Source organism: Molossus molossus, unplaced genomic scaffold, assembly GCF_014108415.1.
Source record: "Molossus molossus isolate mMolMol1 unplaced genomic scaffold, mMolMol1.p scaffold_m16_p_15, whole genome shotgun sequence".
NCBI lineage: Eukaryota > Metazoa > Chordata > Mammalia > Chiroptera > Molossidae > Molossus > Molossus molossus.
In genome coordinates this window covers 51,095,917-51,123,357 of record NW_023425350.1, presented here as the reverse complement: position 1 = coordinate 51,123,357, position 27,441 = coordinate 51,095,917, and the positions used below count along the sequence as shown (strand labels likewise).

General features: G+C 42.0%; 1 protein-coding gene and 1 pseudogene across 1 annotated transcript in view; both read right to left on the bottom strand.

The window, feature by feature from the left end:
• The window catches only part of ANXA4 (annexin A4), a 67,659-nt gene that overhangs the window by 15,283 nt on the left and 24,935 nt on the right, over positions 1-27,441 (bottom strand). The window contains exons 2-6 of the mRNA XM_036263260.1: positions 23,801-23,855; positions 19,483-19,570; positions 5,986-6,080; positions 1,676-1,789; positions 747-837 (exon numbers count right to left, since the gene is read on the bottom strand). Coding sequence (XP_036119153.1) covers positions 747-837; positions 1,676-1,789; positions 5,986-6,080; positions 19,483-19,570; positions 23,801-23,803 — 391 coding nt within the window. The 5' untranslated portion in view covers positions 23,804-23,855. The remainder of the gene's footprint in view (positions 1-746; positions 838-1,675; positions 1,790-5,985; positions 6,081-19,482; positions 19,571-23,800; positions 23,856-27,441) is intronic.
• LOC118631087 lies at positions 14,922-19,135 on the bottom strand (annotated as a pseudogene).

Sequence of the window (27,441 nt, the reverse complement as noted above, 5' to 3'; positions counted from 1 at the left end):
GGGGACCATGCCATACTATTTTATGATTTCTTTTTCACTTATCTGTATACCAGACCATCTAATGTAACTTAATAATATCCTTAAATATACGTTTGATAACTATATAATAGTCTGCTCTGTGGGTGTACCATATTTGATTTAGCTAATCTGCTAAATTATTGGACATTGTTAGCCAATATAACAAATACTGAATAAACAAAGAGAGATCTAAACCTTTTTGCAATTTTTTATTATATTCTTAGAGCAAAAAGGCATGCATCTTTTAAAGGCTCTTCATAGGTATCAGCTTCCAGAGATTTTTAAGAGGGGACTAATGGCTATCATTCTGAGATGGCTGGAGGAGGTCCAGTCCAGTCTGCATGATGGTAATAAGTGGGGCGAGACAGCCCCTCCAGGCCATTCCCTGGAATGCTAAGATTCACCGGTGCCACCACTTTTGAACAAGCACTTTTCATTCTCTGATAATAAGGGACAGATTTCTAGCTTTCAGGGTAACAAATCGTACTAAGTACCTTAGGTACTGCGCAGCCTAAGTAGAGTAGCAGTTCACCTGAGAAGTCTTGAGAAGCCAACAGACAATCATTTGGCTGGACAGGGATCTGCCTTAATGCAGAGCTTAGAAATGAGGATCCCTCATAGTCAGTGTTTCTGTGAAGAAAGTCTGATCAGTGGGTAACCCTCTGCTGCTAGTCTAGTTCTCAGATCACAGTGAAACCTCAGCCAGGGCCACTGAGGGTGCTACCTACGCAGCTGGTAGGTCTGGTTTATGCGCCGGATCTCCTCCGGTGTCCGGGAGGCCAGGATCTCAATCAGGCATCCCTCATCCGTGCCAGCTCCCTAAACGCAAACCCAGAGGAGAGGGCTTTATGAGTCAGTTTACAAAGAGACGGAATACAGTCAGTAATCAGCAGAGAATAAAGATAACCCGCAGGGTTCCAGCTACAGAATTTGCTCATTTTTAATTGTCCTGCCCAAATTCCAATATATTTACTGTAATCATTGTTAGTAATAACAAACATTTATGGACTGTTTCTGTGTGTGGGTAATTGTGCCAGGTTAGGTCCAGTTTCAGCCCTCTGGGGGCTTAATCTTCCCTTGATGTCATCTGTACTTTTCCTTGAAGGGCAGAATCTTCTGGCAAAGGATGTTACGTCTTTGTTTTTCAAGAGCCTAGCCTGGAACCGTCCATAAGACTGAATATTGACATGATTGAGGAGAGTAACTGGATTTGAATATCATACTTGGTCATTAAAAATCAGCAGGACCCTGGTCTAGGGCACAGTGAATCGGTATCCAGGAGGCTGAGAACCCTTTTCTGCCAGTTCTGAGCCTACAGCAGACCCAGAGGCCCCCAAGGTGCCTGTTGTCAAGTTTCATGTCTCAAAAGTAGCTAACACGGCAGGAGAGTTTCTGGAGCTGCACAGAAAGCACCATGATCACTCCCTTCGGAGCCACAGGAAAGACAGATGATCCCATACCTTTCTGGAAGACAACTTTTAAATGACAATCGCTATAATATAATGTCATGTTTTCAAGTTGTGATCAATGAAGGAAAATCCTTCTCCTATCCCTCACCCCCTCCCCACTCGCAGAGGGCCTTTGTCACCAGCTCTTGAGGAAGCTGGGCAGCGTCTGCACTGACAGCACGAGAGCACCAGAGGGGAAAAGCACAGACCTTCATGGCCCTCCGCAGCTCCTCCACGTCGTACAGCACAGTGGGCGTCATCATCCCCACGATCACACGCTCAAATTTGCCACTCAATTCCGACTTCAAGTCATCTATCAGGTCCTGCAACACAAGATAGTTTCTTGCTTAACCACTCCAGGAACTTAAACTAGCTGCACTCCAAGTGTGGTCCTTGGGGTCTCTGCCACCTTTTCAGGGGACCTGCAAAGTCAAAGTTATCTTTACAATAACACTAAGGCATTTGCCTCTTCACTGTCAGTCTCTCACAATTGTTCAGTGGAGTTTTCCAAAGACTAGTTGATATATCTACACGTCTATCTACAAGTATGTTAAAAGGCTGTTAAAATACTTCTCCCTTTTCCAATTACATATCTATACAAGACTAGGGTTTCTTCATATACTTCAACCAAAATCACATACTATAGCACATACCACATACTACAGCACAAAACCACATACTACGCCCCCCACTGGGGATCAAGCCTGAAGCCCGGGCATGTGCCCTGACTGGGAATCGAACCAGGACCTCTCAGTCCATGGGACGACGCTCAATCCACTGAGCCACACCAGCCGGGCTGCAGCTATTTTTCATAAAAATGTTATTTATATTAACATGTGATGGGTTTATTATTGTCTTAATAAATTAACAAATACATATTTTACAATGTCCTAAATTTTAACTTCTAATATGATAAATATCAATGAAGGGGCAGACATGAGAATCTACTGTTTTCCACTAAGCCAGGCATCACAGAAACTTGAGAAATATAAAACAATGCCAATCTTCTCACTAAACTTTTTGATTTGGAATATGTAGTGGTTTTTTTTTGTTGTTTGTTTGTTTGTTTGTTTGTTTTATCCTCACCCAAGGACATTTTTCCATTTTTTGTTCAGATAGAGTGGGAGGAAGGGAGAGAGAGAGAGAGAGAGAGAGAGAGAGAGAGAGAGAAACATCGACGTGAAAGAGACACATCGAGTGGCTGCCACCCACACGACCCAACCAGGGCCAGGGACAAACTGCAACCGAGGTACGTGCCCTTAGCGGGAACCGAACCTGGGTCTCGCTGGACCGCAGGCTGACGCTCTAACCACTGAGCAAAACTGGCCAGGGCTGTAGTGTTGTTTTTTTTAAAATATGTTTTTATTGATTTTTTTAGAGAGAAAGGAAGGGAGAGAGAGAGAGAGACATCGATGTGAGAGAGAAACATGGATCGATGCCTCCTGCATGTCCCCCACTGGGGATCAAGCCTGAAGCCCGGGCATGTGTCCTGACTGGGAATTGACTAGGACCTTTCAGTCCATGGGACAACACTCAATCCACTGAGCCACACCGGCCGGGCTACAGCTACTTTTCATAAAAATGTTATTTATATTAACATGTGATAGGTTTATTATTGTCCTAATAAATTAACAAATACATATTTTACAGTGTCCTAAATTTTAATTTCTAAGATGATAAGTATCAATAGCTATAACCAACAAAACCAAAATGTCCTCAATAATTTAAGAGTGTAAAGGCATTAGGAAAGTTGAGAACCACTGCTCTAGATAGTCAAGTTCGACCATCTTCTCAGCGCTTCGCCAGGGCCATGGGCCGACCCTGAGGGGCTGATCCGAGGGCCTCACTAAACCATCCAATTGGTAATAGCGACAGGCAGTGCATACAAAGGGCAGGGGCTTAATCAATGCAAACTTATGACCCGCCCTTACTGAGAATTCCTCATTCATGGGGAATAATTGCAATCCCCAATCCCCATCACAAATGGGGTTCAACGGGTTACCCGTACCTGCTGGCGTAGGGTAGGCACATGCTGAGCCAGTCAGTGTAGTGCACATGCAGCCCCGGACATCTAAGGGCATCACAGACCTGTTATTGCTCAATCTTGGGTGGCTGAATGCCACTTGTCCCTCTATGAAGTTGGGGGACGCCGACCGCTCAGGGGTCGCATAACTAGTTAGCATGCCAGAGTCTCGTTTGTTATCAAAATTAACCATACAAATCGCTCCACCAACTAAGAATGGCCATGCACCATCACCCATGGAATCAGTCTGTCAATCCTGTCCGTGTTCGGGCCACCTATGACATTTTTAACAGCTGCAGAAATGTCTATATGTAGATGCAGTATAATTTCTTGAACCAGTCTCCTGTTCCTGTCTTTTTAATGTTGTATACAGATGCATTTAGTTGTATCTTTTTGATCATTCATAATTATTTCTTAAGGCTCAGTTCCTAAAAAGAAATGTAATTATCTGGACAAAGTACCAAATTCTAAAGACATTTATTCATATTTCCAGGTCAGAGAGTTTAAGAATCAGCTTAAGATCAACCAATTAAGCCTGGCTGGTGTGGCTCAGTGGTTGAGCGTCGACCCATGCACCAAGAGGTCGCCGGTTTGATCCCCGGTCAGAACACATGCCCAAGTTATGGGCCCGATCCCCAGTGGGGGGCATGCAGGAGGCGGCCAATTGATATTTTCTCTCATCGATGTTTCTATCTCTCTCCCTCTCCCTTCCTCTCTCTCTAAATCAATAAAGAAAAAACAATTAAAAAAAAAGATCAACCAACCAATAAGGAATAAGTTGCTATTCAAGTTCAGACCTCTGACCCTCACAAACCTGATTCCATAGCACAATATTTCAATCTATTGTGAATATTGCTATGTTATATCCACATATCAAATGAATGAATGAACAAATAAATTAGTGCTTAATCCATTAAGGTTGGTCATTGTAACAAACTGGCATTAGAGTAGTTTATTTCTGAAGTTTAGAATAATCAACCCCAAATGTGTGTGGCAACATGCTTTAGGTGTCTAGTTCCCCCATTGCATGCACACTCACAACTATTAAATTTCTTTGGGAATGGAGAAGAGTTTAAAATGCTCAGAAGATAGTCCGAGCTATGGGGTGCCCAGCAAGGTTTGCTTGCGGACGCTCAGAGGAACGGCTGAGCCAGCCCTGTCCCTGTCCCACCTAGCAGTTTAATGACTGTGCCACAATCTGACTGGTTGTAAAGTATCTCAAGAATAAAAACACTGCCCTGGCCAGTTTGGCTCAGCAATTAGAGCATCGGCCCACAGACTAGAGAGTCCCAGGTTCAGTTCCCACGAAGGGCACGTACCTCGGTTGTAGTTTGTCCCCAGACCCAGTTGGGGTTATGTAGATGGCAACCTGTCAATGTGTCTCCCTCACATCGATGTTTCTCTCTCTCTCTCTTCCCCTCCTCTCCCTCCCATAAAAATAAAAAAGAATAGAAATACCTATCAGAGTTCCTGTACTCTGAGATCTGGAGAACTCATTGATGCTTTCTCAATAAAAAGATTCTTGCTAATCACACAGATAAGTTTTCAGTGATGTGGAAAGACACAGTGTAATGATTCTGGTGAGTTGTTTAAAATAGAGACTGAGAGTGTTCTTGAGGGGTGTGGGATTCATGATGTGGGATTCAAGGGGAATACATGATGAGTGAACCACCTCTGAATGCATATGTTAATAAACTATATACATTTACACAAACACATAAGCCCCATTCTAGAGATAGAATCTGAGGGGTGTTCCTCAACTGAGGATCATCAATGGAATGCACATATGCTACCCAATGGGTTTATGTGGAAGAGTTGGAATAGACCCTAATCCTAGGAGAGCCTATTTAAAACAAAATGGATTTAAATAATTTAGTCAGTGTGAAGGGTCTTCATCCATAGTGGCCCTAAAGAAGCCTAATCAGGGTCAAGGAAGCAACATTGGAAGTTCAGCCCTGCCTGGTGCACAAAAGGGTGCTGGTTGAATCCATTCAAAAACTAAGCTCCTATGAGGACTTGGGTGGAAAGAGACCAAGCTTGGCCGTGAGCTCTGTGAATCAGGAGCTCACTGAAATCACTTCTTGCTAAGGATAGGTGAGAAAACATGTTGAAACTATTGTGTGTGTGTGTGTGTGTTTTTTAAGAACATCTTTTTTTTTTTCCTTTTATCCTCATTTGAAGACATTTTTCCATATTTTTTTTTTTTTCAGATAGAGTGAGAAGGAGAGAAAGGGAGAGAGAGAGAAACATTGACATGAAAGGGACACATCAAGTGGCTGCCACTCACACGACCCAACCAGGGCTGGGAACAAACTGCAACTGAGGTACGTTCCCTTAGTGGGAACCAAACCCAGATCTCTCTGGACTGCAGGCCAATGCTCTAACCACTGAGCAAAACTGGCCAGGGCTTAAGAACATCTTTAAACAAGACAAAGCATCATCTTTCAAAAGCACAGGGCCACTTCAGGACTCTAGGTCAGACAGACTGTGACCTACCCTGCCGATGGTGGTTTTGTAGGCTGTCCTGATTTCCTGGCGCTGGGCCGTGTCGCGGTAGGCGAGGACACTGATAATGGCGTCTTCATCGGTGCCTGGTGGTAGCAAAGACAGAGAGTGACATTCAACTGAGAAACCAAGGCTCTTCAAGTAACCATGACTAATAGTCTCCAGGCAAAAAGCTAGAGGAGAAATGAACTATTCCTGGGCTTGCAACTCTACCCAGGAAAGTAAGACTTGACAGTGGTATTTAACATGTCCTTCCACACTCATCCAAACCCAGGAGAGGGAGTCACAAACAGCAGCACACCAACACCCACAGGGAAAATTTGGCAAGCTCCAAAACCCACTGAGATAGCCAAAATGGTAAAACAAAGAAACAAATTCCAAACGAAAGAACAAGAGACCTCTACCGAAGGTGAAATAAATGAAATGCAGTTAAGCAAGCTATCAGAGGTAGAATTCAGAGCCATGATCTTGATGAAGCTCAACATCATGACTAAGGACATCAACACCATGAGTAAAGACATAGAAACACTGAAAATCAACCAACTGGAAATGAAAAACCACCAAGAAGAAATGAAGAATGACATAGCAGAAATAAAGAACACATTGGAAGGACTAAACAACAGAGTAGAGGAAGCTGAGGACCGAATCAGTGAATTAGACGACAGGATAGAAAAATATCAACTAATCAGAAAACCAAAATAAAAACAATTAAAAAACAGGATGACAGCTTAAGAGAACTGGGGGACAACTGGAAAGGTAATAATATTCGCATCATAGGAGTTCCTGAAGAAGAAAATGAGAAAGGGTTAGAAAATATATTTGAAGAAATAGTGACAAAAACTTTCCTAATTTGGTGAAGGAAGAAGGCATTCAAGTTCAAGAAGCACAGAGGGCCCCAAGTAAGAAGAACCCAAACAGGCCCACACCAAGGAACATAGTAATTAAAATGCCAAAAATTAAAGACAAAGAGAGAATCCTAAAGGCAGCAAGAGATAAGCAGCAGGTTACTTACAAAGAAAACCCCATAAGGCTATCAGCTGACTTCCCAACAGAAACATTACAGGCCAGAAGGAAATGGCATAAAGTAATCAAGGTCATGAAAAACAAGGATCTGAATCCAAGACTGCTTTATCCACCAAGGCTATCATTCAAAATAGAAGGTCAAATAAAGAGCTTCCCAGACAAAAAAAGGCTAAGGGAATACATTAGCACCAAACCAGCACTGCAAGAAATGTTAAAAGGACTGCTGTAATTAGTAGAAGTAATAGGAAGAAAAATATAACCATACTAAACAAAAATGGCAATAAATAAGTACATATCAATAATCACCTTAAATGTAAATGGATTGAATGCTCCAATAAAAATACACAGAGCAGCTGATTGAATAAGAAAGCATGACTCATCTATATGTTGTTTACAAGAGACCCACCTCACAACGAAAGACTCACATAGGTTGAAAGTGAAGGAATGGAAAAAATCTTCCAAGCAAACGGGGGAAAAAAAAAAGCTGGGGTAGCAATACTCATATCTGATAAAATAGATTTCAAAATGAAGGCCATAACTAGAGACAAAGAAGGTCACTACATAATATTTGAAAGGATCTATCCAACAGGAATATATAACCTTGGTAAACATATATGCACCCAATTTAGGAGCATCAAAATATATTAAAAATCTTCCAGAGGACTTCAAAGGCGAAATCGACAGCAATACAATCATAGCAGGAGACTTCAACACCCCATTGACATCACTGGATAGATCCTCCAGATAAAAAATTAGCAAGGAAATAGAGACTCTAAATGAAGCAATAAACCAAATGGATTTAATAGATATCTATAGAAAATTACACCCCAAAACTACAGAATTCACATTCTTCTAAGTGCACATGGGACATTAACAAAGATAGACCACATGCTAGGGCACAAACTAATTCTCTACAAGTTCAAGAAGACTGAAATCATATCAAGAATCTTCTCAGATCACAATGGCATGAAACTAGAAATCAATCGCAACAAGAACATGTAAAGATATTTGAACACATGGAGGCTAAATAGCATGTTATTAAACAATGAATGGGTTCCCGAGGAGATCAAGGAAGAGATTAAAAACTTCTTGGAAACCAATGAAAATGAACACACAACACAAAATCTATAGGATGCAGCGAAAGCAGTTTTGAGAGGGAAGTTCATAGCACTACAGGCCTACCTCAAGAAGCAAGAAAAATTTCTATTAGACTATCTAACCTAACAATTTAAAGAACTAGAAAGCAAACAAAAAGAAAACCCCAGAGCAAGTAGAAGGAAGGCAACAGTAAAGATCAAAGCAGAAATAAATGACATAGAGACCAAAAAACAATTCAAAGGATCAATGAGACAGAGAGCTGGTTTTTCAAAAAGATAAACAAGATTGATGGACCCTTAGCTAGACTCCCCAAGAAACAAAGAGAGAGAACCCAAATACACAAAATCAGAAAAGAAAGAGGAGAAGTAACAACTGTCACCACAGAAATTCAAAGGATTGTTAACCAATACTGTGAACAATTATATGGCAACAAATTCGACAATCTAAGCGAAATGGACAAATTTCTAGAAACACAGTCTCCCAAAACTGGACCAGGAAGAGATAGAAAACTTGAACAGACCAATAACAACTAAGGAACTTGAAGAGGTAATCAAGACTCTCCCAGCAAACAAAAGCCCAGGCCCAGATGGCTTCATGGCGAGTTTTACTGAACATTCAAAGAAGAACTAACACCCATTCTCCTCAAACTATTTCAAAAAATTCAAGAAGAAGGAAGACTTCCAAACTCATTTTATAAGGCCAGCTTAATTTTAATTCCAAAACCAGAAAAAGACACTACAAAGAAAGAAAACTACAGGCCAATATCCCTGATGAACATAGATGCCAAAATCCTGAACAAAATACTAGCAAATCGAATCCAGTAATACATCAAAAAAATTATTCACCATGACCAGTGGGATTCATCCCAGGGGTGCAAGGATGGTACTATCTTCGTAAATCAATAAATGTGATCACCACATAAACAAAATGAAAGGTAAAAACCACATGATCATATCAATAGATGCTGAAAAAGCATTCAACAAAATCCAGCACCCATTACTGATAAAAACGCTCAGCAATCTGGGAATAGAGGGATCATATCTCAACATAATAAAGGCCATATATGAAAGACTTACAGCCAACATCATACTCAATGGGCAAAAACTAAAAGCATTTCTTTTAAGAACTGGAATAAGACAGGGATGCACACATTCGCCACTCCTATTTAACATATTACTGGAAATCTTAGCCACAGCAATCAGATGTGAAGAAAAAATAAAAGGGATCCAAATTGGAAAGGAGGAAGTAAAACTGTCATTATTCGCAGATGACATGATATTATTCATAGAAAACCCTTAAGACTCCATCAAAAATATACTAGACTTAAATGAATTTGGGGACTTCTGGTCAAGATGGCAGCAGAGGTAAACCTGGTATTGCATCCTCCCACAGCCACATCAAAGTAACAACTAAACTACAGAACAACCATCATTCAAAACCACCTGAAATAAAGCTGAATGGAAGTCCTACAACTGCGGAATTAAAGAAACAGCCACATCGAGACTGGTAGGAGGGGCCGAGGGAGACGGGCTGGTCCCACACCCACATGTGGCAGAAAAAAATCAGGAGGACACCTCCACTGGGAAGGTCCTCCCTGAGGACTGAGGGGTACTCATCACCCACCAGGTGCCCCACTCAGGGTTCCAGTGCCAGAAAGAGAAGTCCCCATAACTTCTGGCTGGAAAAACCAGTGGGAACTAAGGCTCAGGGAGGCTGAGGCAGCTGGAGCCTCAGGCAACTCCTCTTAAAGAGCCCATGCACGGACTTACTGGACTCACTCCCTCTAAGTTTGGAGGGGAGGCAGCTCAAGGGGTGCCAGAGACATACAGGGAAGAACTGAGCTGTTTGGCATTGAAGAGAGGGCTGGAGAGGGGGCTTTCACCGGGACAAACGTGCTGTCAGAGGTCTTTGTTCCCTTGGTGAGCCCTGCCCTGGGGCGGCAGAGAGTCACCATATCTGGGACTCCAGCAACCTGGCTCATACTGGTTGCCCTGCCCTGGTGATTCCCTAAGGCCCCGCCCCACCCAACATTCAGGCCCACCCAAGCTGTTGCCAGTTGCTTTACCATAGGATTGGCTTGTCTTGGATCCTGCTTCAGGTTTTTCTATTCTTTCAAACAAGCAGTATTTGGTCTCAGCTAGCCCCATATCTCTCATTAAGTAATACATAGAAACAAACACAGGGAGGCAGCCAAAATGAGGAGACAAAGAAACAGGTCCCAAATGAAAGAACAGAAAAAATTCACAGGAAAAGAATTAAGTGAAATGAAGCTGAGCAACCTAACAGATGCTGAGTTCAAAATACTGCTTATAAGGATGCTCAGTGAACTTAGTGAGAACCTCAGCGAACTTAGTGAGGGCCTCAAGAGCATTAAAAAGGACCAGTCAGAAATGAACAATGCACAGTCTTAGAAATGAAGGAGGCACTAACTGAAATAAAGAATAATTTACACAGATTCAATAGTAGAGTATGTAAAGCCAAGAAGCAAACCATCAATTTGGAATATAAGGAAGCAAAAAACACCCAATCAGAACAGCAAAAAGAAAAAAAAAATCCAAAAAAATGAGGATAGTGTAAGGAGCCTCTGGGACAACTTCAAGCGTGCCAACATTTGCATCTTGGGGGTGCCAAAAGGAGAAGAGAGAGAACAAGAAATCGAAAACCTATTTGAAACAATAATGGCAGAAAACTTCCCTAACTTGGTGAAGGAAACAGACATACAAGTCCAGGAAGCACAGAGAGTTCCAATCTAGATGAACCCCAAGAGGCCCACACCAAGACTCATCATCATCAAAATACAAAAGGTTCAAGACAAAGAGAGAATCTCAAAAGCAGCAAGAGAAAAGCAGTTAGTTACCTACAAGGGAGTTCCCATAAGACTGTCAGCTGAGCCCTGGACGGTTTGGCTCAGCGGTTAGAGCGTCGGCCTGCGGTCCGGAGAGACCCAGGTTCGGTTCCCGCTAAGGGCACGTACTTCGGTTGCAGTTTGTCCCCGGCTCTGGTTGGTCGTGCGGGTGGCAGCCACTCGATGTGTCCCTTCATGTCGATGTTTCTCTCTCTCTCTCCCTTCCTCTCTCTCCCTCCCACTCTATCTGTACAAAAAAATGGAAAAATATCCTCGGGTGAGGATAAAAAAAAAAAAAAAAAAAAAAGACTGTCAGCTGATTTCTCGAAAGAAACTTTGCAGGCCAGAAGGGAGTGGCAAGAAATATTCAGAGTGATGAAAAGCAAGAAACTACAATCAAGATTACTCTATCCTGCAAAGCTGTCATTTAGAATCAATGGCCATATAAAGAGTTTCCCAGACAAGAAAAAGTTAAAGGAGTTCATCACCACCAAACCATTATTATATTAAATGTTGAAGGGTCTTTTTGAAGAAAAAGATACAATATATGAACAAACAAAATGGCAATAAATACATATCTATCAACAATGGAATCTACAAACAAAATGAACAGGCAGAACAGAAATATTCTCATAGATAGAGAGAACATTTTGTTGGTTGCCAGATGGGAGTGGGGTTGGGGGAATAGGTGAAAAAGGTAAAGGCATTAAGAAGAACAAATTGGTTGCTAGACTGACAAACCTCAAAGAGAAGGGGGTTGGGGGTGGGAAGAAATAAACCAAAGAACTCATATGCATAACCAATGGACAAAGACAACAGTGTGGGAAAAGGCAGGAGGGGGGCAGAAGTGGGGAGGAGAGGGTCAATGGGGGAAAAAAAATAATTTGGAAAATTAGCAGGATACAAAATTAACGTCAAGAAATTGTCGGCATTCTTTCTTTTTTTTTTTTGGTCCCTGCCCCTAGTGGAAACCGAACCTGTGACTCTCTGGTCTGCAGGCCGATGCTCTAACTGCTGAGCCAAACTGGCCAAGGCAAGAAATCGACGGCATTCTTATACACCAATGATGAACTCACAGGAAGAAAAACTAAAAAAAAAAATCCCATTTACCATCGTGACAAAAAAATTAAGACACCTAGGAATAAACTTAACCAAAGAAGTAAAGGACCTATTTGCAGAAAACTACAGGACATTGAAAAAAGAAATAGAGGAAGATATATAAAAGTGGAAGCACATACCTTGTTCAAGAACTGGAAGAATTAACATCATTAAAATGTCCATATTACCCAAAGCAATCTATAGATTCAATGCAATCCCCATCGAAATACCAAGACATATTTCACAGAACTAGAACGAATACTTCAAAAGTTCATATGGGCCCTGGCAGGTTTGGCTCAGCAGTTAAAGCATCAGCCTGCAGACCAGAGAGTCCCGGGTTCAGTTCCTGCTAAGGGCATGTACCTCGGTTGCAGTTTGTTCCTGCCCCAGTTGGGGTAGTGTGGGTGGCGACCACAGGATGTGTCTCTCTCACATCGATGTTTCTTTCTCTCTCTTCCTCCCACTCTCCCTCCCATTCTATCTGAAGATAAATGCAAAAGTGTTCTCAGGTGAGGATAAAAAAAAAAAATTCATATGGAACCAAAAAAGACCCCGAATAGCCACAGCAATCTTGAAAAAGAAGGACAAAGTAGGTGGGATCACAATACCAGATATCAGGTTATACTACAAAGCTACTGTAATCAAAACAGCCTGGTACTGGCACAAGAACAGTGGAACAGAACAGAGAACCCAGAAATAGACCCAAGGCAATATGCTCAATTAATATTTGACAAAGGTGGCAAGAGCATACAGTGGAGTAAAGACAGCCTCTTTATTTTATTTTATTTTTTTATCCTCACCCAAGGACATTTTTTAATATTTTGTTCAGATAGAGTGGGAGGGAGGGAGAGAGAGAAACATCGACGTGAAAGGGACACATCGAGTGGTTGCTACCCACACAAGCCAACCATGGCCGGGGACAAACTGCAACCGAGGTACGTGCCCTTAGCGGGAATCAAATCCGGGTCTCTCTGGACTGCAGGCCGACACTCTAACCACTGAGCAAAACCGTCCAGGGCAAGACAGCCTCTTTAATAAATGGTGTTGGGAAAATTGAACAGCTACATGCAAAAAAATAAAACTAGACAGTCAACTTATACCATACACAAGAATAAACTCAAAATAGATAAAAGATTTAAATGTGACTTGTAAATCCATAAAAGTCCTATAAGAAAATGTAGGCAACAAAATTTCAGAAATCATATGCAGCAGAATATTCACTGATACATCACCTAAGGCAAGAGAAACAAAGGAAAAAATGAACACATGGGACTATATAAAACTCAAAAGCTTCTGCACAGCAAAAGAAACAACCATCAAAATGGAAAAGGAACCCACTGTATGAGAGAGCATAACTGCCAATGATACATCAGAGAAGGGGTTAATTTCCAAAATAGAGTGCTCTTACGACTCAACAAAAGAAAGACAAAAACCCAATTAAAAAACAGACAGAGGAACTAAATAGATACCTCTCCAAACAGGACATATAAATGGCCAAGAGACATATGAAGAAATGCTCAACATCACTAATCATCAGAGAGATGCAAATTAAAACAACAATGAGGTATAACCTCATACCTGTCAGAATGGCCGCCATCAACAAATCATCAAACAACAAGTGTTGGCGAGGGTGTGGAGAAAAGGGGACTCTAGTACACTGCTGGTGGGAATGCAGAGTGGTGCAGCCACTATGGAAAACACTATGGTGTTACCTCAAAAAATTAAAAATTGAACTTCCATTTGACCCAGTGATCCCACTTCTAGGAATATACCCTAAGAAGCCTGAAACACCAATCAGGAAGAATATATGTACCTCATGTTCACAGCAGCACTATTTACAATAGCTAAGATCTGGAAACGACCCAAGTGCATCAGAAGATGAATGGATAACAAAGCTCTGGTACATATAAACAATGGAGTACTATGCAGCTGTAAGAAAGAAAGATCTCTTATCCTTTGAGACAACATGGAAGGACCTGGAGAGTATTATCCTAAGTGAAACAAGCCAAGCAGAGAAAGACAAATATCACATGATCTCACTTATTTGTGGAATATAATGAACATAACAGTCTGAGGAACAGGGCAGACCCAGAGATGTGGAAGTAGGGTACAGACTGACAACCCTCAGAATAAGGGGGCGCAGGAGGGAAGAGATAAACCACGGAACTTATATGCATATACGCCTAACCCATAAACATGGACAACAACAGAGCTGGGGATGGGGTTGGGGGGATGGGGAGGAGGGTGTCAATGGGGAAAAAAGGAGAATCATCTGTAACAAAAATAAATTAGTAATAAAAAAAAAGAGAGTGAGTGTGATTTGAGAGAGGTATGAGAGAATGGGTTCCTGCAGAAACTGAAGTCACCCAAACACAGTAGACAGCTTTCTAAGAAAAGAGTGTTTCTCTATTTTGGGGGAAAACAGATGCTAGATTTGAATCTTAGCTTCTCCTTTAGTTACCTATATACCACTGAACAAAATAGTTAACTTCTCTTGTCTGAGTATCAGTTTCCTTATCTATAATGTGAATGATCATAAGGCTGCTGCAAGTGTTAACTAGAACCATTAAATGAATTACTTAGCATAGCGATTTTCAACCAGTGTGACGCAAGAATTTTTAAAACATGCAGTATCTAAATAGTCAGGGATACTGACCGCTTTTCACTTACATTGTCAAATAAAATAATAACAACGGCCAACATAACAATACTTTCCAGGTGAATGCCCTGCCTTGAACCATAAATATATAGGTCATATAATACAGTTGCATAGTGTGTGTGTGTGTGTGTGTGTGTGTGTGTGTGTGTGTGTTTATCCTCACCCAAGGATACTTTTCCATTGATTTTTTTTCTTTTTTGACTGTCCTAAATTGTTTATTAGGTAAGAATTTTACAAACATTACTTGTATTAGCGGTAACGGTGGAGCTGGAGAGTACTGCACCTTCTCCACGCTGCAGGCGACAACCACCAACAGTGTAGTGGGACTGGTGGCCCTTGCCAAGGCCACGACTCTTGCGGCTTGCAGATGTCAGCCCTCGAGTCTCCCTGTGCTTGTGGACTGGTTTGGTGATCCACTGGGTGTCAGGATTCCTTCCGATAGCTTTATGGCATGGATCAATGAGGATGACGTCAAGGAATTTGTATGTGGAATCTTCACCAACCCAGTAAGAATTCAGGACTCTCAAAGCCCCACAGTGGCGTCCAGCGCTCTCCTCGGCAACAGACTGAAGACTTCACGCAAACTCCAGCTGGTTAACACCATGAGGGACAGGCTTGCCATAGGTCGCACCCTGAGGAACAGTGCGTTTGCGGCCACCACGCGCACACGAATCCGATATATGACCTAACCTTGCCTGGCCTTGTATCCCAGCCTGCGCGCTTTATCGGGCGGTGGGGCGGGCCCTGCGGAGCGCAGGGAGCTGGCGGTACTGCCAGCAGCGCACCGGAGAAGGAAGCGCATCACATCGGACTGCTGCTTCCTCCATAGCTCCTGGGTGCACTTGTAAGCGCCCGTCTTGGTTTACCTAACGGCTGCAGCCACACGAAAGGAAGAGCCTTTCTCCCTCCATTGATTTTTTTTTTTTTTTAATTCTCACACGAGGACATTTTTCCATCTTTGTTCTGATAGAGTGGAAGGGGGAGAGGGGGAGAGAGACAGACAGACAGACAGACATGTGAGAGGGACACATCGACTGGTCGCCTCCTGCACGACCCCAACCAGGGCCAGGTTCGAACTGCTACTGAGGTACGTGCCCTTGACCAGAATTGAACCTGCACCTCATCTGTCTGTGGGCCAATGTTCTAACCGCTGCGACAAACTGACCAGGGCATTGATTTTTTTTTTTTAGATAGTGGAAGGGGGGTGGGGGGACAGAGAGAGAGAGAGAGAGAAACATTGATATGAGAGAGACACATCGACTGGTTGCCACCCACATGACCCCAACCAGGGCTGGGGACAAGCCGCAACTGAGGTATGTACTCTTAGCGGGAACCGAACCGGGACTCTCTGATCCACGGGCAGACACTCTAACCATTTTTAATCTCTTTATAATTGTCTCTGAGTTTTGAAACAATTCAAATTTGTCTTTCAGTTCGCTGATTTGGCACTTTGCAGGGTTTAAATTGGCTGCTCACTCCATCTACTGTGTTTTAATGCTGGCAATTGTGTTTTTCATTTCCAAGCTGTCTTTCCTGATCTCAGATGGCTCCTTTTTTATAATTGCCCATAAATTTCCATGATGCAATATACTACCAAAACTTTACAATATGAATTACAAATTAGAAATGTCCTGAGTTTTGTTTGACTGTTTTTCAGCAGCAGCCTTTTTATAGGGTACTTTCTTCTGATTTTTCAAATTGGTCCTTCAGTTTGTAATAGCTAAATATTCATATATACTTTGTGAGTTTTCTGTTTTCTCATTGTTTGTACTGTGTGAGGAGTTGTGACGGGTCACAGAAAAGATTCTACGGAAACATTTCAGGGAGAAATGAAATACTATTAGATTTACCAGGGTTCTTCTTTGCAAGATCAGAGATCCAGAAAAATGTAAGGTGTAGGGAATAAACTACAGAACTTTAAATTTACATACCTTAGGCACCCACTTTCTGTACTTCCTATTTATTTTTTTAACCTCACCCGAGGACATTTTTCGATATTTTGTTCAGATAGAGTGGGAGGGAGAGAGAGAGAGAAACATCGATGTGAAAGGGACACATCGAGTGGTCGCCACCCACACGACCCAACCAGGGCCGGGGACAAACTGCAACCAAGGTACGTGCCCTTAGCGCGAACCGAACCCGTGTCTCTCCAGACCGCAGGCCAACGATCTAACCGCTGAGCCAAACCGGCCCGGGCACTTCCTTTTTTTTTTTTAAAGAGAGTAACAGATACAACCATTCTTTTCCCCTTCAGAAATCTTAGCTGGGGAGAGATGGCTCACCGCCCTTTGCTTATCCCATTTTATGTGAAAGGCACCATCCTTCCAGTCAGTCAAGTTTGAACTCTCAAAATAGCTTTGTTGTTTTTTTACCCTCTTTCTTCCTCCACATTAAAATTTCCTGCCAAGTCATGCAAAACCTAGTTCTGCAGTCTTGTATGCATCTGTTCTCTCTTTTGAATTCCTACCACTCCTACTCTCATTCAGGATTTCAGGGGTTTTTCTTAAACAGCTGCAAGAGTCTGCTAACTAGTATTCTCACCTCCTAATTGGTCTTTCTAAAGTTTTGCCAGATTTATTTTCCTATAAAGGAAAATTCTCAGTGTCCCCTCTGCCCAGGAGTACACAATGGCTCCCCACTTTCTGCTGTCTTTACCACGGGCACTGCAGTCTGGCATTTGAGATTCTCTACAACGTCCCAATCACCACTATGATACAGAGCCATAGAAAAGGACACCAGGCAGCCAAACCCACCGACCAAGCTCTTGAATTATTGTACTTGACCCAACTGTACTGTGCTCCATTCTCCTGACATCCTTCACAACCAGTCTATTGGTTTGTGGCTCCCTAACCGCCTTCATTTGGCGTCATGATTCTGGCATTGGTTGTTTCCTGGCCACTGCCTTTGGGCCATCCTGCCCCCCATGTCTGTGATTCTATAGGTGGCCTCCTCAGTAGCTTCCCTTTGGTACCTTCCTTCTCAGAAAGTTCCCAACCAGCCAACTCCTGCTTTGCAAGTACCTCCTGCTACAACCCACCTTTCCATGTACTTACCATGACTCCCTAGGCCTCAGCTGAAATGATAAATGGGGCGATCTTCACACTCATCCCATGTCTTTGCTCATACTATTCCATTCACATGAAACACATTCTCTCTTAGCTCTATTTATGAAAACTTTCCCAAGGCCCACCTCAGAGTCTACATTCTCCAAGAAGTTTTGCCTGGTGCCCCCAAATGCAATGTGGGGTTCAGATCTCCTCTCTGAACCCTAATAGGATGTTATCTGTGTCCCTCCTACTGCTATCATATTATGAATTGATAACAGTTACTTCTGTATATATGCTTTAGCCACCTAGTATTCATGGACTAGTTGACCACAAGGACTAGCTTTTATAACCCTGGTTTCCTCCAACCCTCCGACTTGCATTGGCCCCCACACAGCAGGCACTGGAAAGCGCTGGTTCTATGAAATGTCTCCTGACTCTGATTTGGACAATTCTGAATGTCATGTTGTCCACGTTCTGAATTACAGTGTTCTTGACATATCCCAAAGAATCAGGATAAACCTGAAAAAAAGAGCAGGCCACGTACATTTTCCATTTTATTTATGAAAAGGGGAAAACGAGGAGACAAAGACCTAGATTTAAAACACTGTTCTGTTCAAAGCTGGGCAGCACAACAGTGCAGTGGTTCAAACCCCAGCTCTGAAGCCAGACTACCTGGACTTGGCCAGAATCCTGACTCTAACCCTGACTGTTCTGAGACCTTAAGCAAAGCAGCAAATCTTTCTCATCAGTAAAACTACTATCAGGATTAAAACAGATAATCCATGGAACACATTGCCTGACACATAGTAGAGCTTAATAAATGTTTGCTATTATTGTTATTGTTGCTGTTAGGAGCATTGAGGCTAAGTAAAATGAACTCTTCTTAGATAGAAAAACTGGAACTAACCCGATAGTCTAGATTTTTATCTAGATCTCAAGGAGATTCTAAATAGCAGCTACAACCAAAGCACTTCTCTGGCCAAATGTCCACCCAGGGAAGGACGTAGGCCAGGGTAGCCCGCAGCACACCCTGCACGCCTGTGCTCACCTAGCACAAGCCTTTGCCCTTGAGGGGCTAAATGGAGGGCAGTGCCCTGGAAACAAACCTTTCTGTACACACAGCCTCCTCACAGAAAATCCCCTGCACAGCACATGGGTACTGCACAGCTGTGCCTGTCACAGCAACAGGCAGAGGGACTCAAGGGACAGAATGTGACAGAGTGGGCAAGCCCGAGCTTGGCGCTGGGCTTTGCTGAGTGTGACTCATGGCTCACTTCTACTTACTAAGTGACTTACTGTGTTACTTCTCTGGGTCTCAGTTCCACATTTGTAAAATGAGCTGAAAATGACAAGAGCAATAACTGCTTTCATTAAATCACAGGGTCACTGCACATATCCACTGAGATGATACTTGTGAAAGTGCTTTGTAAACCTTACGGCACTATATGCACCTAGCAGTAATTAGAGAACAGACACATTTCTAAATATTTATATATAGAATTAACATGTTGCAATGCAAAACAGATTTAAATGATTGGGGAAATACAGAATGAGAACATTGAACTAAAATGTCTGTAGTAAAATTAATAAGTAAGGCCCTTCCATCTAATTTGTCCTGAAAAGCCAACTTGTTCCCTCTATGTTTTCTTAGAAAGAGACCTACTCACAATTGCAATGGACACGGCACCCTCTGTGTGACTGTGATACACAACACTTACCCAACCCTTTCATGGCCTTCCTCAGGGTCTGGGCATCTTCAGTGGCACTGAATCCTGAAGCAGCTTTGATGGTGCCTCTTTTGGTTTCCTGAGCACAGAGAAAAAGATGACTGAGAGGCAGCATCTTACCAACGCAGAGGCAACTCATTCAGCAAAATTTGCTGAACACCTACCATGGGCCAGACACTATTTTAGGTGCGAGGAATACACTAGGGACCATGAGAGGTGAGGCTCTTGCTTTTATGGAGCTGATGTTTTAGTTCAGGGGGAGGGGAGGGAAGTGCAGGGAGTAAACAAGCCGACAAATAAATATTTCACCAAGTGCTTGGTGGTGAGAAGTGCTATGGAGCAGACAGCGAGGTCCTGAAGGGGCTGCTGTGCGGAGTGACATTTCAGTTGAGATTCCAATGACATGAAGCAGCTGACCATGCAAAGATCAGGGGGAAAATGTTACAGGCAGAGGAAACAGCTAAGGTAAAGGCCCTGAGGCTGGAACTAGCTCTTATAGGAGCAGCAGGACAGAGGGCAGTGTAGCTCAAGTTGGAGGGCAAAGAGGAAAGAGGTAAAATAAGTTACACAACAACCTATACAGTAATCTTGTCCCCCTCAACCCCTGCCCACACACAAAGGGGGAAAAATCAAACCTGAATCTGATCACACCTCTAGAGCCAAATACCAACTTATAGTAAATAGAAGAGACGGGAAAGTGTTAACCCACACTAAATAAATTGCAAGAGGAATTAGAAAAGAGAGAGATGGAGGGGAACTATAGCTTAAAAGAGATTAAAAAGGTATATTAGTAATCATAATGGGTGAACCTTATTTGGATCCTGAATTAAACAGTAAAAAAAACACGAGACAACTGGAAATTTGAACACTGACAATCTTGATGACATTAAGGATTTAGTGTTAACATTTTTAGGTATGATAATGGTATTATGGTTCTATTTTATCTTTTAATAGGCTATAGTTAGAGGTAGTAAAGCTTAATGGAAAGGAACACAGAAACCGCAGTGGAATAGACTCAAGTTTGAATCTTGGCTTCAACCCTTTCTAGCTGTATGGTCAAGGGGAAGTTTCATTTTTCTTACCTGTATATTAAGAATAATTATATTAACCCACAGGGATGATGTAATAATGAAGCAGGATAATATAGCAAAGCACTTAGCACAGAATCCAGCAAATAGAAAACTCTAAAACAAAAACTCAACCTCAGTGGCTATCATCACCATCACCACCACCACCATCATCATCATCATCATCAAATATGACTTCAAGATCTCCATAACAAACATAGTTATGAGATTCTTATATATACTCCTGTTAAAATCTCCAACGTAAACCTAAGGGATAATGCCAAAGCAAAATCCAGAATAGAGTATTTGTATAAGGTGGCAAAAACCATGCAGAATACATCTAAAGTTTTCTAATGATTTAATTTGATCCAACGATGTGACACGGGCCATCTGAAGTCATGGAGGATTTTTATACCCTAGGGCAGTTCTCTAGTAAGTCAGACTTGAGCTCTATGAGCTAGTTCACATTGGCCTGGACCTCTTAGGCCCACTCTGGTCCACATCAAGCCCATCCAAAGGCCTCAGGTACCAGAGACTGTAGGCCTCATCTGCTGAAAGACCAGACTTCTATCGCCTAGACATGTGGTCAGCATTCAGCACTTAGTCATCATCCTCACACACCTGTCAGAGGAAAGTAGAAATCTATGACATTAATTTTCTTGGGCACTGTTATGGGTTGAATTGTACCCCTCCCCCCAAAAAAGAGAATATGTTAAAGTCCTAAGCCCTGGTACTTCAGAATGTGATCTTATTTGGAAATAGGGTCAGTGTGGATGTAATTAATTAAATTAAGATGAGGTCATACTGGAGTAGGTTGATTCCTTAATCCAGTATGACCGGTGTCCTTTTAAGAGAGCAGCATGTGAAGACGAGGCACACAGGGAGGATGCCACATGACGATTAAGGCAGAGATGGGAGATTACAGCTGCAAGCCCAGGAACACCTAGAGACTGCCAGCAAACCACCTCATGCGTTTTAGAGGGACCATGGCTGTGTCAATCCTTGATTTTGGACTTCTGGGCTCCAGAACTGTGAGAAAACAAATTTCTATTATTTTAAGTCACCCAGGTTGTGATACTTTGTTATGCGGCCGGAGGAAATTAACACAGGCATTTCTTTTCTTCTACTGTATATCAACAGTAATAAGCATATTGATGATTTGCTATCAAAATTCCAACATGGCCTAATTCAGCCCTTGGCCCTACCAGGAGATAGCTTCCTGAGTTGAGTGTTTCACAAGGTTCTTTTGGAACTCTAGTGTTGAAAAAAAATTGGATGGTATTCAGAGACTACATTCAACTTTAAAGCAAAATGCATTACTGAGGGACACTACTAAGGAATGAAAATTAATATCTAACAAGATGAACTGATAGAGGGATTTGTAAACATGATTCACTTTATCAGTTAGCATTCTTAGTCACTCTTTTTTACCAGGAAAGTGATAAGCTTGGGAAATTTGTTCCTGTTATCTCTAAATATCCATACTGATTAAATTCCAGGGCATAATGTACCATTATTCATTCTGGGAAGTTTCTCATGGCAGCAGGCAAAGGAAACAAGAAGGATGTGGGAAAGAATGACAAAAATAAATAGCTAGAGAGAGATGTTCTATCACAATCAATGAAATATTATTCAGTTATTAAAATGATAATGAAGATGATACAAGTAAAAAAGATTGGCGTCCAATGAAATACTAATCAACAATAAAAAGCAATGGAGTAACAAACTGCTGATACTTACAGCAACATAGATGGATTGCAAAAAATATAATGTTCAGCAATAGAAACCAGATACAAAAGAGTACATGTTCTGTGTTGACATCTATGGGATGTTCTAATATAGGCAAAACAATCACTATCTATGGTGATAACAATCAGAAAAGTTGTGTGGGAGGCAACCGATCAATGTGTCTCTCGCACATCTATGTTTCTCTCTCTCTCTCTCCCTCCCTCCCTTCCACTCTATCTAAAAAAATCAATGGAAAAATATCCTCTGGTGAGGATTAACAAAAAATTAAAAAAAATAAATAAATAAATAAAATAAAAACCATGATACATGTGAGTAGGATCTAAAATAAAATGATGGAAAATAACAAAATTACAATATTGTGACTATTGTGTTTTTCCTTTCCTTAAAAAATTTCCTTTTTTTGTTCAATAAGTAACAGTCATTATGGGAAAACAGGTCCTAGGAAGAAAGATGGGAGCAATTGAGGTAATTTTCGACCGAAAAGCACATTAAAGGATCACTTGATTACAGTCATCACCTGTAGGAAGGCTGTGAACTTGTTAAGGACAGGAAGAGTGTCCCATTAACTTTGAGTCCCCAGAGCCAAGTACCACATCTGGCACAAAGTAAGGCCACTGTAAACATCTCTGAATAAATGTTCTCCATGTGCAGGGAGAATCTATCAAGAAGGAATGAGCTTGAAATGAAAGCATAAGTGATTTGGAGCAGACGTGAGTAAGCCTTTGACCATCGATGATGATGAAGAAAATTCTAGAATGTCTAATGTAAAAAAATTTAAGAGTATATTACTATTTGTTCAGGATAGTTTGCATGTCCATCTTCCTAAAAGAAGGCGTCTAGATCTGGCAGGATCTCTAGTTTCTCTCCAGGTATACGATGCTACTTCTATTATTCCCTCCAGAGCAGCAGGGATCAGAATCACCTGCCTATTCAGAAGTCGTATTTGGGCGGAAGAAGGAGAGCAGATGGCCAGCCTCAGGCAGAGCCATGTTTGCAGTGAACAGGCTCAGTTTCCATCTTAGCACTGAGCTTTATGGAAATCTCAAAGGGATCCTATTCCCTGTCTATCTCAAAGATCAGATAACCAAGCTCCGAGGAGTCCAGTCACAGCCAAAAGCAGGAGACAGATGACGAGCCCATATGGCTAGATATGCCCTTCTTGTTAAGTCAGTAATGATGGGGTTACACTCATCTGGTGGTAGAATCCACAGGGTTTTCAGTTTTTCCTTTTCCTTTGTCTAAATATTCTATAATGAACTACAACTTGTTTCCGTATTTCAGGATGTTAGAATGATTCATTTTAAGTGTCAAGTTATTCACCACCCCTGAAAGAAATTAAATAGTGCTTAAAAAAAAAAGAAACTGCTTTCTCATTTCCTCCTCCCTCCCCTCTTTTGAGCAAACAATCCTCTGCATAAACCAACAGTCACTGAGTAAGCATCCTGTACCTGTCTGCAGCTGGCACCAGGTAGGGTGAGGCATCCCGAACTTACCATGGCTATGACTCCGTGTCAAGATCAGAGTTCACTCGCCCAAGCAGAGGTTCTTCTGTGATAAAAACAGAGGGGAATTTACTGATGCAAGAAGTGTCATTAAAATCATTAATCTGGATAACATACAGTTTGCACAAAGTTAAACCTTAGGGAAATAAAATCCAATTTCATTAGAAGGCCAGCTACTGATTAGCCAAAGATACAAGGGCCAGGCTAATAATTAAAGAGAAACTGTTTGAACAGGCAAGTTTATTGCATCAGCAAAATACTTTCCTACCTGCTCTTCTGTTGGGAGATACACATTACAGATGTGATTCCTATTGTCTTGTTACAGTGAAGTACATTACTTGTACTCCAGCAAAACCTAGATTCGAAACTGTATGTTCTAGTGGATCAGAAAAGTGCCTCCTTGGAGAGAAGAGATAGTTCAGCTGTTTCAGGGAAAAGCACTGCACTCCAGCCTACACCAGTGTGTGTGTGCGTGTATGCGCATGTGTGCACATGTATGCAGATGTACGCATGTGTTTGCGTGTGTGTGTGTGTGTGTGTGATATGACAGGCCAGCAGCCCAACCAACATTAGACTCTTTTTATTTCCCAATGGCCATTTTCATTGCCACCATCTCAGGACTTAAAGGTGCTTCTTCCTTTAAGCTGCAGCCTAACACTCCTTAGTTCTCTTCAGCAACCCCATCCTCACCAAGAAGACATAAATCATCACACATCTATTCAGTCATTCAGAATGCAAGAAACGCCTTGATTGTCGGCTAGGACTCTTGAAGGTTCTCATGATATACAGGCAGGCCTCTGAGGGGCAGGCCAACTGACTTCCTGTTTCCATAGCTAAGTCCTATGGAAAAGGCTCAGTTCCTAAACATTTAGTTAGATTTTTGATACTCAATGAATTTTCCTAGAGCCAGAAGCATGGGCATCACCTGGGAGCTTGTTAAAAAAGCAAAATCTCAGGCCCTACCCCAGACCTAAGGGCAAAATCTGCATTTTAACAAGATTCCTCAAATATTTATCTGCACCGTAGTCTGAAATGCACTAGTCCAGACAACCGTACCAAGCAGCACTTTTCAATTATTCCCCCAGGATAACTAAATCTTCCTTAACCCACTTTATTCCTGAATGAGTCACGCTTGGTTGCATTCACTTTTCACTTTCTGACTTTCCTTGGGCTCAGCTCCCTCCTTCTTGGTTCCCGTCACTCACTGTGGACTTGCCTCATATTACACAGGAGAACGCTGCCTGAGCCAAATGCTAACAGGTTCTGGGGCACAGCCTGAGCAAAGGTGGAAATGAGCAGTGGCTTCAGGGACAAGGAGGAGACAAGGCTGAGGGCTCATTCCAGGGAGTAAGGTTGGAAAAGCAGACAGGGAACTGATTCGTAAGGGTCTATCTGAGGAATTGGACTTTAGACTGTAGGTAATAGAAAAACTGTGAAAAGGTTTTGGGTTTTGCAGAGAAACGATATAGTGAAAGACATACTTTAGCAAGGGACTATACTCCAGGGTAGCCTGGAGAGAGACAAGGGGTCGGGAAGGCTTGAGACACTACTACAGGGACAGACAGACATAGGTCAAGACCTGGGTGGGCTGTGGCACTTGGAAGAGGATATATGTAAGAAAGATGTGGAAGGAGGACTTTACTGGATTTAGTGGCTCATGAAATATATAGATTTATTCATTCTATCACCAAATATTAATAAAGCACCTCCACATTCCAGGGACTGCTCTAGTTGATAGAGATATCACAGTGAATAAGACAAAAAACCTGCCTTCCAGAAGCTCAGTCTGCCAGGAGAGAGAGAGACAACAAATGAACAAATGAGTAAGTAACATGACTTCAGATGTCAGTAAAATGGAAATACAACAGGATCGTGGTATGGAGCAGGGATCAGCTCATGGGCCAAATGCTGTTTTCGTATGGCCTACAAGCTAAGAATGGTTTTTATATTTTCAATCGTTGATTTAAAAAAATCGCCTTGGCCCTGGCCGGTTTAGCTCAGCGGTTAGAGTGTTGGCCTGAGATCCAGAGAGACCTGGGTTCGGTTCCCACTAAGGGCATGTACCTTGGTTGCAGTTTGTTCCCAGCCCTGGTTGGGTTGTACGGGTGGCAGCCACTCGATGTGTCCCTTTCACGTCGATGTTTCTCTCTCTCTCTCCCTTCCACTCTAACTGAACAACAAAATAGAAAAATGTCCTCAGGTGAGGATAAAAAAAAAAATCACCCTGGCCAGTTTGGCTCAGCGGTTAGAGCGTTAGCCCCTGGACCAGAGAGACCCAGGTTTAGTTCCCACTAAGGGCACATACCTTGGTTGTAGTTTGTTCCCGGCCCTAGTAGGGGTTGTGTGGGTGGCAACCAGTCGATGTGTGTCTCTCATATTGATGTTTCTCTCTCTTCCTCCCTCTCTCCCTCTTGTTCTATCTGAAGATAAATGCAAAAATGTCCTCGGGTGAGGATAAAAAAAAAAAATCAAAAGAATATTTCATGACACATGAAAATTATATGAAATTCGAATTTTAATGTTCGCAAATAAATACTTATTGGAGCAGCCACATCCACTTGTTTACACATCATTTACGGCTGCCTTTATGCTGCAATGGCAGAATGAGTACTTGTCACAGAGACTGTGTTGCTCATAAAGCTGAAAATATTTAATATCTGGCCCTTCCCAGAAAACGTTCCCCGAACCTTGGTTTGGAGGATGATATGATCAGGTTACTGGGAAGGAGCTGGACTGGACAGTGATATAAAAGAGATAAAACTGAACTAAGACTTAACTAAGAAGAGGTTAGCCATTCAAAATTCTGGTGAACTGCCTTAGGCAGAGAGAGGAGTTAGTGCAAAGGGTCTGAGGCAAAAATACACTTACTGTGTTTGAGGAGTGGACAAAAATGTCAAGAACAAGGGCCAGAGCAGCATGAGATGGGGGTGGAGCAGGGACAAGACTGTCATGGAGATAGGAAGGGGGGCCTCTTTCTCATTTGCCAGAATGTTCTAGGTTAAGCCAAGAGCAGGGCTTTTTGAGACTTTCATGGCCCTTAGCCTCTCCTTCATCTAGAGGCCCTGTTTCACATATATAAATGATCAAAATACTCCCATATTCATCATTAATATAATTAAAATGTGAGTTGGACTGAATTGCTGCTGATGAGTTGACAACATGGCAGATACAGCTTTTAGGAGCAAGGGCCCTCCCTTTCCTTCAATATAGTTTTGGACTAAATGACAATGAGTGAGGAAGCAGGGAAGGGGTACACCTCCCACAAAAGCCAGCCTTTAATACAAATACTTTCAGTCCTTTTGACCACATCAAGAAGTGGAAAGACTGTTTGAGCAAGGCCTTCTGAAAATAACTCAAGAGTTATTATTCAGTGTGCTAGAAATATTTTACTAAAGGAAAAAAATGTATCATAATTGAACACAGGGTACTTTTAGCCAGACAATTTATTTTGAAACTTGGACAGCATACAGCATAAGCCCATTTATATAGAGACAGCTCTTGTATATTTATTATTTACTAGTGCCAAAGTAGTTTCTAAATAGATTAGAAAAATTAATGTAGAAAATGAGACTTCTTGGTTCATTAGATATCAGATAATCCATGAAGTTAGTCCATACAAATGCTTACTAGCA